The sequence below is a fragment of the Macrobrachium rosenbergii genome, chromosome 12, assembly GCF_040412425.1.
Source record: "Macrobrachium rosenbergii isolate ZJJX-2024 chromosome 12, ASM4041242v1, whole genome shotgun sequence".
Classification (NCBI taxonomy): Eukaryota; Metazoa; Arthropoda; class Malacostraca; order Decapoda; family Palaemonidae; genus Macrobrachium; species Macrobrachium rosenbergii.
The window spans coordinates 107,617,092-107,631,352 of record NC_089752.1 but is presented as its reverse complement, the minus strand read 5'-3'; the positions used below and the strand labels follow the sequence as shown (position 1 = coordinate 107,631,352).

Sequence of the window (14,261 nt, the reverse complement as noted above, 5' to 3'; positions counted from 1 at the left end):
AATTGATTGAACTGATGATTTAGTTGGCAAGGACAAGGACCTTACAAATAATAGAAATTAATATGAGAACAATTTTTATGGATTGATTTAGTAGTGGTTGTAATTTTGTTGTGCCAGTCTCATACACTATACAAATACCTAGAGTGTTAATATGTTCTTGTTAATCCATACAGAGAGAACAGTGTAGCATGATTTTAGGATAGACCAAAATTTATGCTTAACCCTTTGAGATTCGAATGACATCATTTAAATGTCTGGAAGATTCTACATGACATCAAATGATATCTATAAAAAATTAAGAAAATTTAGCCATAAAAATCTAGACAGGTTAGCACTGGGATGACATCTGAACTGAATTTGGAGTTGGGTTAACTCCCATGTCCCTTGCAGATAGGGGTCTGTTCAGGGAGAATTATAATGATAAAAATTTGTGGCTATTTTCCTTATTTTGCCATAGATTTGTTCCTACAGAGTTACAAACCTTCACTTTTCATAAATGGAGTTATCTAGCCTCGCTGCACATGTTGGCTGTATACTGAATAAAAACAAACAATTATCACAGGTAAGGCCTTTGAGTATCTGTCCTGACCTCCGTCGGCCTACTTCAACCATTGTGTGCCCAGCCTGATCGATTACATGGTTACTGGTGTGTTTGTTATTCCTTTATCTATTTGCATATGCTCTTTTCCCATTGTAATTAGTGTTTGAGCCACAGCTTGGTTATATATTAGCCTGTGGGTAATCATGGGTATTTCCACAAGTGTGTAGTGAGGCTATATTGAAAATTTATTGAGTTTTTAGTACCATGAGTGTTGATCGTGTACATCACTGTGGCAGGAGAAATCAAGGCAGACATAAAAACTGACTTTATTTATCTCGGAGATCCAATCCACCAAGTGCCCATCATGGCCCTTCACGGTGAAGTCTCACAACATAAACATAAACAAGCATAAACAAATGACAGCGCGGCGCAATGTCTTGCATAAGTATTCTAAACAGAGTTAACAATGAGTGTGGCATGTGCTAGCCCTCTTTTGTTCTTAGTGATGGCTACCATGGAGGTAACCAGAGTTTGCCATTGTGAAAACAAGGAGAGGAAAACATGCCCTGTCCTTCCACTTCCTTTCATCTGCCCCTTCCTCAGTTCCTGTAGAGAGGAGGTGGAACACCTTCATCAGAGGCTGCCATCAGGACATCTCCATTAGTTCAGATGGGTTTGAGAAGGTTCGAGAGGTTTCAAGGACCAAAGTGGCGCACCCTTGCTGTTTGATCTTGGATATAGAAAACTTTAGCATTCTCTTTCTTATTCTGTGCTTTTGTGTTAATAGATATCAAAACCCATCAGTCAGTGAGCTACTTGCATGGAAGTCAGCTTGAATATTCCTGGAAATGAGTAAATATTTTGGTTTTTGTTGATAATGTAAACAAATAAATATTTTGGTTTTTGTTGAGAACTTATAGCTTCTAAATCTTCATCGGCAGCTGTGTTGTTTTTCAGTTTTTGGGGTTAATAATCTTTGCATACTGTGCTAACAATTTTTTTTTATTCCAGTTTAATTTTTTGTAATGTTTTATTAATGTTATGCTACATCATTTCACAATTTCATTGTTATGTTTTACATGGTATATTTCAGGACTATTCTAATACTAAGGAGGAGCTAATCCATAGGAATTGCCAGTACATTGATTGAAGATAATGTCATTTTCATCCTATACAGGACTCAAAACTGACGCTGATGCAACTGTCACATGATCCAGAAAAGCTCGAGTTTCAAAACTATTGGGTGACTCCTTTACTGGGAAGGTGGCATCTGTCAAGTTGAGTACCAGTAAAAGTATTCACCACTCACTCCATGTTCAAAAGGTATAGCCAATAACATAAGCTTGGGGCCCGAAAAACTGTCCGTGACCTGAAACTCCCAGACCCTGGAGAGCTTGGCATTGAAAATGTAGAAACAGATACCGTAGGTATGTAAAGTAACACCTCATCTGCAGTGCGTATGGTACATGGCTCATAATATTTCTTTATCCCACTACTGTCCCCTTTTTTTAGGGATCATTTGCCCTGATGCATCTTTTGCTATTCCCATTAAAATCTTCCTAACCCCACTAAACCCATCTTCTCCAAATCTTCCCTTACCTTATCACAACATCTAATCCTCTGCCTCCTCTTGACTATCTGTCCCTCACAGGTTAAATCCAACCCCTCTTGCTCATCCTTGTGAATAATCCTTACCACATGCCCATACCATCTCATTCTAGACTCTTACCAAATCAGTAATGATTACCACCTCAGCATTTTCTATTTCTTCATTATCAGCCTCTCACACAGCAAGATCCTCAAAATCCACAGCATCCTCATAGTTGATGTAATACAAATCCTGTTTCTATCCTCATAACAGACTTGTCTAAGGATAATGTACTTTAATTAATTGCCATTATTATTATGGCAAGTATCTGCTGGCTTGAAGGCGGTATATGTGAATAGCATTAGGATTACTCAGCACCCAAAAACAATAAAACATGGAGCAGTCTTGGATATTCACTAATCACACTTTACTGGTAACATGTTTTTGTAATTTTCAAGATAATAAGAAATTATTTTCTGTATTTCAACAAATCAGTATTCCCTTTTAAGATTCAAGGTTGAGATAGATTCAATGAATCCCATTGTAGTAAAAAATCCTCAGTAACCTCACAGTTCACTCACTAGTCCAAAATTACTATGCATTCTCGTTGCTGTTGTAGCACCATGCTGCATCTCAGTCCTTAACTGGAAGAGAAAAAATTGTTTCTGAAATTACTTGTAAATTTTGTCCAGAATAAAGTAAAAGTCACTCTGTAAAGACTGAAATAAGAATGACTAGTTGTTTGAAAATATAATGTGTACAAATGTATTACTGGCAAAAAAAAGAAAAAGATGCTGTTGCCACACTTAACATCAACCACAGAAGATGACAAATAACCTTCATGTCTTGAAAGTCTAACTTGCAGCTACACAAAATGTCACTAAACTTCTGTACAAGTGGAAAAATCTTATATTTACAGTTTTATATGGTACCTAAGTTTCCTAGTTAACAGCTGGGTAACTAACCAGTTTCTTAGCCAGTGTTCTCATCCCAGACGAAAAAATTGTTTAATAATTTCATCTTTTTCAATGCTCTATTAATGTCAGCTTTCTTTAGTTTGATGTAGTTATTGTAAAGTACTTTGTAGAAATAAAAGTCATATACAGCTCATAGGATATGTTCTTGTATGAAATGGGTAAATGTAGCAAGGTAAAGTTTATGAAGTTGAACACCTGGGTGGGAAGTGACCAAAGAGAATGGATGAAAAGTAGAATACAAAACCAGTCCATCTAACGTGTAAAATGGTGTAATAAAGAACCCCTAAAACTTTCTATGTTGTGCAAGGAAAAAGCATCTGAAACCTTTGAACTTTATTTGGCATTTCCTTGTATGCAAGACCTGATTTTCAGCTTCATAATCCCTTTGATAAGTCTTTGTAACATAAAAAAAAAAAGATTTCTTGGGACAGGACGTATGTGTTTTTCAATAGAAATAGTGTCCATGTAGCATGTGTTCATGGTTGTTTGAGGTTACATTTTATGTAAAAATCTTTTTTTTTTAGATTAGAATGAAACCATTGCAAAGTTCTAAGGTATTAGAGCTTACAGTCTAATGTAGATGAGTGATTAGGATCTCTGGTAAAGGTTAAAACCTAATAGTGGTTATTTTTTCTGTTTTAGAAAATATTTAACAATCATAGAAAGAGCAGTTTACTTTAAAAATTCTGAAGATGCTCATTTTTGGCAAAATCTGTGGATTTGTATATTGTAACACTAAATAGTTATATTAAGGTTTAGGAATCATGTCAAAATTAGCAAACCCAACATCTCCATGTCAAGAACCGCGAACCCAGTGATCCTCATCCTCAAGTAAAGAATGGCTAACCCTTTCCAATCCGAACACCAATTCCATATGAGGGCTAGTACTAAACACAGCGAGTGATTCATCTACACTGTTTTGCTATGTTTGTGTTCGTGTCTAGAACAGCGAACCCGACTATTCCCATGTAAAGAATAACGAACCCAATAATCTTCTTGTAAAAAATAGCGAACCCTGCTGAGAGTGGGTTCGCTAATCTTGACATGATCCAGATTTAGTTATCCTGTATGTCTTTGTCCAACAATTAACTAAGAAGCATTTTTGTTAGGTTTAAAAGATCATAATGTTGTAAAATGGTTAATTTATGCATTGTTTCATGTATTTGATAGGTAAAAACAAACAGTCTGATGAAGATGATGAGGATCCTTCGGTAAATAAGGCAGTTAAGGCCTGCAGTGTTAGAATGAGTCAAGCTCTACAGTATCCTATAAATATTGCTAGCTGTTTGGTTACGGCTAACGTAGGAATTTCTTCAAAGGTCGAGGAAAATTTGGAGGAAGAAAAATGCAGTACAGTCTCAGAGGGGAAGAAAGCAGAAGGTCACAAAGAGATTCCAAGAGAGAGTGAAAATCTCACTTTGCAAACATCACGTGGTGTGACCTCTGTTAAAGACTATGGTGAGGTAGTCACACACGCATCTCAGGGCGCCATAGACCCTGAGAGATTGAAACCCAATATTAGAAGTAAAACTTCAGAAAGTGGGAACTCTAGTCATGATAAAAGTACATTAAGATCGCGCACATTTAAAGGGCAAGAGAAACATGTAGATAAGGAGGAAAGAAGAAAACTTCTGGAAGAAAGGACTGCCAAAGCATTGGAGGTTGCACATAAAGGGTAAGTAAAATTTTAGTCTGTTAGTTTAATTTTACAATGCATCTAAATATTCCAGGGGGTGACAGCAATAGGTTATAGTGAAACAGTTGAGTTTTCTGTGTGAATTCTTCAGCTCATCCTAGATGGACCTATCAGATGAATTTCAAAGATGATAATTAGAAATTACATAAGTAAATATAGCTCATGCATTTCATTATATTTTCATATATAAATCAACAATAATCACTTATGTTCTTTCCTATCGTATAGAAACAGGAGGAAGCTGAGTAGTTCTGTCCTATCGTGGCTAGTGCCAGCTGAAAGTGGGTAATACCTAGATTTTAAACAAATTATATATCTCCCCTTATCTTTTCCTGTCTTATTCCTTTGTTGACAGTGCATCAGATATTTTGTGGTATTGCGTAGCTTACAAAACGTAATTAATTTTTTGCAATTTGTTATAAAGTGGCTGAACCAGACCAGCCATGTCTTTCAAAGTTCTCTGAAACTTAATCCACATTATTTTAGTTCATTTCATCAGAACCTCTTCAGTTTTGTAGTGTCCACATTCACTTTCTTGGTGTCTTCAGATTACCTTTGTCTTCCGAACAGAAAAGCATTTATTTTTCCATGCGCCACTTTGATCCACCTTTTAGGAACTAACTACTTTTTACAGTTCATCAGTTTTGTAGAGCTGTAAATGGATATTAGTTTTGCCTTTTTGTTCCCAAGCTTAAGGCTTCTAGCCACAAGAAAATGGTTGTGCTTGCTCCCTTTATTTGCAACAGAAGTGATTTGAAAACTTACTGACTGTTCTTGTAGACAACCCCAGGATTCTCGCAACTGGAAAGAAACTTCTCAAGTAGCCACACCTCACAAGGTTGCATGGGGCATTCCCTGTCAGGTCAACCAGTGCTTAACACCCTCATCTCTCGGATTTTGCTGAAATTTGGTTTATAGGGAAATCATAGGCCCTGAATCCATTTCTGAAATTTTTAGACCAATCCGACAAATGGTTCAAAAGATATGACCTTGGGAAATTGAGGTCATGTGAAGTCACATATTTTCACCGACCCATAACTTGTTAATAATGGTCAGAATTGCATAAATGTATATGTATTTAGAATCTGAAAGAGCCAAGGAATTCAAATATACAGGTTTTAAAACTCTAGGTTGAAAAATAAAAAAAGTAATACAAAAACAAAATTTGAGGTCACAATTTTGACCTCCAGGGTATCAAATGAGAATTTTTTTATAGATATAAAAATTGAAGGAAAGGGCATTAGCTATTAGAATCAGCAAAAAAAAATGTGTATGTAAGTATTTTTGATGAAACTAACCTACAAGTGAACACCATATTCATAAGTCGGGCGTCAGTTCTACCTATTTTTCCACACTTAAGCTCATATTTTGACATACAGATTTTTTTATAGATACAAAAACAAAGACAGGATTCTTAGCTATGAGGAACAATCATAAAAAAGTTTTGGTAATGTTGGTACTTTTTATGTGACTAACTTACAGGTGAACAAAAAAATAAAAAATCATTGTTGGTACTTTTCATGTCACTTAAGTAAACACCAAATTTATAAATTGCTTATACAGTATATCCAGGAATTGTGATATCTTAGTCCTTAGATGTAAATCTGAGCTTGGCAAACACCAAGAATATAAGAAATAAAACTTACATTAGTGCTAATCTGCACTGGAAATAATAGGTATAACAAAGAACAACACCTACTCTATGGATTCATGTGCTAGCCAACACAAGTTTTCCATTTGCAATGCCTTCATCAATTTCTTTTTTTGGAAAGATGTATTGAATTCTGCTGCCTCCTCTTAGGCTAGGACAACTCATTACAGTTAATATATGATGTCCTGGCACAGCACATGAATCCTTGTTTGATGGATGATAATATGCACTTGCTCCTGATGACCTAGAAGGGTGTAGAAAGTTCACTGTGAAATCGTCAAACTCTTCACAGTATTCCTCCACAATTCCATACCAAATTTCCTTGTTGCAAATGCATCCAACATACTCTCCTGGTTTGATACACTTTGGGTTACCAAGTATTGTAGGTTCATTAGAAATGTGACCTTTATCCTTATTCTTTCTTTTCTCCAATGCCACTTGAGGTGGGATACACCATCAGCTCTTCCTCGTCCAGGGGAACAAATCTGTAATATTTCTGAGTTCCAGGAATGGCCCTACTTTCCTTAAATCGATGGTCCAACTTCTTTTCTGCCTCTTTCAGTTTTGCTTTAGTAATATAGAAAAATTTGATCTTGCTTAAGTTTCCTTCACAAAACTGAAACATGTTCTGGTGTAAAATTTTGCCTCTCAGTAGTTCCCTGCAAACTGGCATGAGCAGTAGCTCTTTTTACTGCCCCTCCAATCCCATCACAGGCATTTTGTCCATGGGATGTAGCAAAGAAATGCCACTCTCAAGCCAGACCAAAATCCTCTTCGTGGTAACAGAGGTTTGTGAAATTATATCTGTTCTTATATTGGCCAGCACATCCATCTGAGAAATAGTGCACCATCTCTAATTGTGGGCGTCTGAATTTAACATAAGTCATAAGCTTCATTACGAATGTGTAAACCATTATAGTGTTGTGTTTTAGTGATGCAGATAAGAAACACACTAAAATGGCTAAGTTCCTGGTCTACAGATGATCTGTAATAGAGGACAAAAGGGTGAACTGTACACTGTGAATTGTCCCAGTGAAAACCTTGGGCAGCATCCTGGACAATAAAAGAATAATTCTCAGAGAAATCCCCTACTACAACTACCTCGCTCTCAGGTGGTAACGATTCGTTCAACTGTGTATAGGACTGGGATTGTTGCTGAGCAACAAAGTGATGACGAACCAACCGACAGATTTTCATGCTTAGGGATGATAAGTATTCATGAAGTAGTTCCACCTTATCAACCATTTGTACAACAGTCAACAGTCACCCATTGCTTGTAAGTTACTTCATTTGGAGCTGATTTCACACTGTCAAGCAACTCGAGAAAATTCAGGACACCCTCTTCCCTGGGCAATCATTGCAAAGTTGCATCATGCAGGTCTCTCTCTGTGCTGTAGACACTGTAATCCAGAAGATCCTTGTAAGAAAGAGCTCTTTCTCCCAATGCAGCTAGCTGTAATTTTGGATTTTGATGATAAGTGCAGACACAGACAGGATGAGTCCCACCACTACCAGCAAGCACACAATATGCTGGCCATAATTTTGCAAATGTGAAAATCCAACTTTGGGTTCTTTTCATCATTTTTGTATAGTTCAAAAATCTCTCTTAAATTTCCAAGGATCAATCGCTTTTGCACCTTTGTTGACCTTCAGCACTGATGACTTTAATGCAACCCTTTTGTCCAGGACATACGACTAACATCATCTGACTCATAGAATCTTCTAACTATCTTTGTTCTCTTCAGTTATTACTTTTCCTTTGCTCATTGTTGGAACTTTTGGAAGGATTCCATGTTCTGATTTCAGTAAACGGCCTTTTTTTTACTATGTATATTGTAGTTTGAAAGAAGCTAGCTGTTTTATCAATTGTGTATGGTGAGAGTGTCATTATTTGCAGTTTGCAATTGTGACATTTGCTCTCCATGAATGAGTTTCAATTCATTCATTAATTTGTTCAGATGTTTTTCAGATTGAGTTTCAGGTTCTGCACTATTATTTTCCTTATCGAGAATTTCAACACCATAACTGAGTTCCAGACTTTTTCAGGGATTTCTGAATAGATAATAGCTTACCACAAGAGCCTTGCTTTTTCTGGCTTGATGACAGCCCTTCTGAAAACAATAGAAAGAGAGACTTCACACAATTGAATATATCTAAAGAATTGGATGTAGCTCAGCTTGCATTTTGTGTCAACTCAATAGCAATATTAAAGATTTAATGTTTCAAAGTAAAAGCTTGCCAATTATATATGTTGTATATACAGTAGCTACCATAAATTTAATATAATTGTTCATATAGTAGTTCAAACGGATATAGGCTAGTATTAAATATGTTATATTGTTGATTTAGTACTTGCTTTTTGTAACTGGTGTTTGGTCTAGGAGTGCAAGAACTGGTTCAAGTGAGGTTGAAAGATTTTCCGCTATGAAGCAATCACTGTCATTTTTCACATCTTTAATTGGAGAAATGTTACTCAAATCACTGTCAATAGTACATGATTCACTTGAATCTTGATCAGACTTCTTTTCAGTGGTACTAAGTATAGTGGGGCTTTTCATTATAATTTTCCAACAGTTCACACACAACAATGAGTTTTTTTCAGTCTACCATCACATTTTTCAGCAAGTGTGTCTGTCACTTTTCTAAGATTGATTGTTATGCGTTTTGTGTTTTGTAATTGGGTCCTGGCAGTATTTCAAATGTCGAACCATTGTGATGTGATCTGTAAAGATATGAATATACAGGAATATAAATTAGATAACATAAATTTTTAGAAAATATAGCTATATACACTTGATGTTTTGAGCCTTGATAGTCTCTGAGGATCAGAGCACCATACCCACCAGCCACCGAGTTATATGGCTGCAACTGTACTAACCTGTGGACGAGGATGCTGAAATTAGACAAGTAGCAACTTGCTTCAACAGGTTGTTTAACAACACTGTTGATTGTTTCTCATAGCTTAGAACCCTGTCTTTGTTTTTATATCTATAAAAAAATCTATATGTCAAAATATGAGCATAAGTGTGAGAAAAAGGTAGCTCACTGATGCCCGACTTATGAATATGGTGTTCACTTATAGGTTAGTTTCATGAAAAATACTTACATACACAAACTTTTTTTGCTGATTCTAATAGCTAATGCCCTTTCCTTCATTTTTACATCTATAAAAAATTTCTCATTTGATACCCCGGAGGTCAAATTGTGACCTCAAATTTTGTTTTTTATATAACTTTTTTATTTTTCAACCTAGAGTTTTAAAACCTGTATATTTGAATTCCTTGGCTCCTGATTCTAAATATATCTACATTTATACAATTCTGATAATTATTAACCAAGTTATGGGTCGGTGAAAATATGTGACCTCACACGTGACCTCAAATTTCCCGGGTCATATCTTTTGAACCGTGTGATGGCATCCCTTGATTAGTTAGGATCTCTCACTGGTCCTCAGAAGTGTCTCCAAAGTGCCCCACAAGCCTCCTGAGAGGTCATCTTCACTGGACTGCACTTGGAAGACAGGTTAGTGAGCTGTATTCATTGTTGGGCAGTTATACCTGCTAGAGGTTGATCATCTGTGGGTTTGGCCTTCACTCCAGACTATGTGGTAGAAGATTAGGAGACTGGTAGCAAATTTTACAGATGCACCCATTGCTGTTCCTACCTCATTGTCAGCCACAGGCAGTGAAGATGATACTCCAGCGATGGCCATTTGCCACTACCGGAGAAGAATTAAGAATCTTAGAAATAACAGCACTGGTCTTTTCCTTTCTACCAGTTAAATTAATAACCAATTCCTAGTAATACTGTAACAATATGTCAGAGGACAAGTCAAGACAGGCAGAGTGAGGGTTCATTAGATAAAGCCCTCTCTACTTTTTCATCTTTTGAATATAGTACAATACAGGTTTTCCTTCTGTTTTGAGGCCAGCTTCCTGGTGTTGTCATTTTTAATTTCTGTTTGAGGAATGGTAAACATGCATGAAAATGCTTGTGGCAGCAGACCAAGTTTATTTCCCTTCCTTCATCCTCATCCTTCATTCATTAAGTCGGTCGTGGTTTTAGCACCTATGTCTGACTTGATGGCAATGTAGTACAAAAACTTCCCAATACAAACATCTTGTTTCTTTCTGATATAATTTAAGTACATGACAACAACTCTTGGCAGTACCTGAACTGTGGTCTGTTGACTCGCAGTCCCCAACTGCTCCCTTGGATTCTTCGAGCATACTCAAACAGTCAGGGTGTTTCAACTTGTAAACTCCCACGTAATAAACTGTATTTCAGGTGTGAGTGTTTTCATGCAAACCCATCAGTTATACTCTGATTTCCCTTCTCCCATCCCCTCTTATTCTCACTGTTTGCATTCATACTACACACAGTGGAGAGGTGGCTGGTTCCTACTTGTGGATCCATGTGATACATGTGTGAACAATTGCTCCTCATATGTTTGGAAGACAAAGACTGAGTCAAGTGGATATTCAAGAACATTACTGTGAATACTATATGATTAATAGATTTGTTTGGAAGAACTAGTTATGTTTAAAGAGCTCAGGTAAAATTTTTACTTTTCTCTGAGGGGAGATCTGAGTGGAGAAATGTACAGCATGGGAAACATGGAAAACCATGTACAGAAAGATAAATGTCAGCTATTATAAAATTTCTAAAATCTTGGGACACCTGATAGGCAAAAGTTTCCACAGGATAGAGTGGTAAATTTTCACCTCTGTATAGTGTCACCTTTTCTTGGATAACTGGATGGTATAATATACAATAGCAGGAACTACCACCTCAGGACATGAACAGACAGTTAAAACGTCATCTAGAATTAGCATGATTTGATAAAGTTTTGTGAATTCTGTTTATATTAACTATGGAGGAAGTTTAATACTACTTTTTTCATTTCATTCACCCTCTCTGCTTTGAGTCTGTCATGGTTAGAAGAGCAGCCTTGATGTTTTGTTCCTACAACCTACGAGCATGTGGTTACTCTCTGACAATATGTTGAGTATGAGTAATTTAAGAGAGAGAGTGTGTGTGTGTATCATTGTAAGAGTGTAGGATTGTACAGTATTGTACATAATACACAGAACTTGAAAATTTTCAGGGCCAGTATTTCCAGAAACATTGTCAGGCCACAAGTTTTGAGTCCAAGTGCCAGAAAGCAGGCTGAAGAAAAATGGAATAATAAGTTAGCTTCATTAACATTGCAAGGTAAGATTTACTGATGGTCTTTTTTCTTGGTTAACTAGTTCACAAGGCTGTAATAGTGTGCTAGAATAATGAGGTTATACTGTAATTGGAACTAGTTTGTTATAAAAGTGAACAGAAATACCAAACCTTTAAGGTTGTAAAATAAGCAAACCTAATTATACACAAAAATCTCCTAGCATACCAAATACTACTGCCTATATGTACAACTTATAAAATAGCATGCCATGCGAGAGTAAATGAAATCAGTAATGCAAAGAATGAGTCAAATATTGCAATGTAATAGATTGTTGTTCAATAGAAACTGTTCAGTGACCAGTACAATCTGTGTTCTTTTGTTATCAGCCACTATGAAGTCTGTGCTATAGTGCCACAAATTTGGGAAGAGACCTGGCTGTTTTCTTGGGTCAGCATGCTGTTGCCACTTCATCCTGTAAATCCTAACCTTATTAAGAGAAGCCATAGTTCCTGTGGGAATACTCAAATCCGTTTTTATAATTGTTGTGTAAATCCAGGTTTAATATTCTGGCTTCACTTTCCATAGTTTATACTGTTACTGTGTATGTGTACACTAATTTGTTCATAATGGATGTTTTTTCTTCCTTGCTTATGTAGCTATGTAATTTCACTTAAAATTCAAAATATTGTATGGCAAAGTACTGTACTGTAGTACCAAGAAAAAAGGGAAAACTCTTAGACCTGCCTTATTTCAATTGAATGTGCCTTTTATTTTTAAAACATTTACTTTCATTTTCCATACAAATGCCTTTTTTACATCATTTATTTGCATTTTATTATTACTTTTCCTTTGCTGTGGTTAAACGCAGTTTTTTCAGAACTATGAAATGCCTCTCTGCTTCATACAAATCATATAGTTTCCTTAACAACAAATAAAATATTTTAAAATGTAGGGATTTTCTTTCTTGTGTAGAAATTTATTAGTATTTCGTAAAAAACATTTATCAAAGTGGTGTAAATGCGTCTTAGGTGGATCAAGTTGTGGCCCTTTAAAAAGATATCTTAAGAGAATAATCCTCAATTTCTTCACGGATTAAGCAGATTATCTGGTCCATAAATGACCTGTCTTCAGTTGACAGGAAAATTGGCAGTACTTTTCAAAAAATATGCCACGTTTTTAAGATTGTTATTTAAGTTTTAATGGAAAATGATAACGGTGATAATTTACTACAAAATACATTTCAGCAAGAGAATATATATATGCCGAACGCTACCCATTTCTTGATTCATCTTTTAGTAAAGACAAATATCTGATACAGTGCATGATACATGTGGCATCAGCATACTTACTCAAAACAACAGTCAGAGTCTTTTCCTAAATTTTTCACTCTATACTGAGAGTAGAGGTTCTTGTAGCTCTTAAATAACGTAATAGGGTTTGGACATCATCCCTATTATTATGACCCACTCAAATTGGCCATCAACTTCCTTGTTAATAAGTCGTATAGTGGTTTATCGTTGCTGATAGCTATGCATAATAATGTACTGTGTTACTTGTTTTACGGTCTTGTATGAAAGACATAGCATGGTAGATACTTGATATACTGTAATTGTAGAATGTAATTGTATCATGTTATTACCTGATCTGTATGATTATACAGATAGATGGAATGAACATATACCGTTATGATATCACTACATTGTGACATTACAATAGTCTATAAGAGTTGAAAAACAATTGGGATACAGTATTGAGTAGTATTCAGGACAGGCACAGCCTTACCATTCCCACTGAGGTTAAAAAGCTGTATTTTGCCTATGGTAAGCAGCTGTAAAGAAATAGATTGTTGATAGTGCATGGTATGCAGTGGAGAAAGCAAAGTGACTTGGAACAGCAAGTAAAATGAATGACCTTCTAGGGATACAAGCTTTTTCCTTTACTTGTTATAGGTATGTAATCTGCATTAGGTTATGTGTTCTCATCAGGCATTAGGGCAAAGTAATAAGTGAAATAATGTGTTTATATTTATAGATCACTAAAATTATTCTAAGTTTGGTCTGATCTGCAATTGCTGTGATAAAAATTGACAAGTGTAATATACAGAAACATCTGTTTTTATATTTTGTTTAGTACCTCATGGAAGATTGTGTTAATATGCAAGTTTTCTTTAGGGAACTAGTGGTGATAGTTTTTCTTTTTAAGTTTGATATTTCTTGATAGTAATAACTGTTAAACTGAGAAGATTTAACCTTTATAAATTCACAAGAAAAAGGTTTCAATTTTTGCCAGGCATTATTAAGATATGTAGTTTTTTCCCTAGAATTGATACAGAGACCGCATTTTTTGCTTCTTTTTTACAGTTCATCGACAAAGTAGTGCTGTACCTGCAGCGTCTTTCTCGTACAATTTAACTCCCCCAGCTGGTACAGCCAAGCGGCCAGGAAAAAAGCCGCGTAGTATAATGTTTTCAGATAAGTGACTGTTGTGATATCTATATCCATGTGCCTTATTCTGGTGTACAAAGAATTTTGAAGTGCCTTTGCTCGATATGTAATAAAGCTTTAGTCCTTTGGAATTATTTCTGTAATATTGTTTATAAGAGAATAGCTTATTTTGTAAATTAAATTTATTCTTGAAA

The 14,261-nt window shown here is 35.8% G+C and overlaps 1 protein-coding gene across 1 annotated transcript in view; it reads left to right on the top strand.

Annotated features, from left to right (window-relative positions):
* Positions 1 to 14,261, top strand: part of LOC136843853 (inversin-like) — a 649,403-nt gene extending 635,142 nt beyond the window's left edge. Inside the window, exons 15-17 of the mRNA XM_067112689.1 lie at positions 4,277 to 4,781; positions 11,561 to 11,667; positions 13,984 to 14,261. Of these exons, the coding sequence (XP_066968790.1) occupies positions 4,277 to 4,781; positions 11,561 to 11,667; positions 13,984 to 14,102 (731 nt within the window). The 3' untranslated portion in view covers positions 14,103 to 14,261. The remainder of the gene's footprint in view (positions 1 to 4,276; positions 4,782 to 11,560; positions 11,668 to 13,983) is intronic.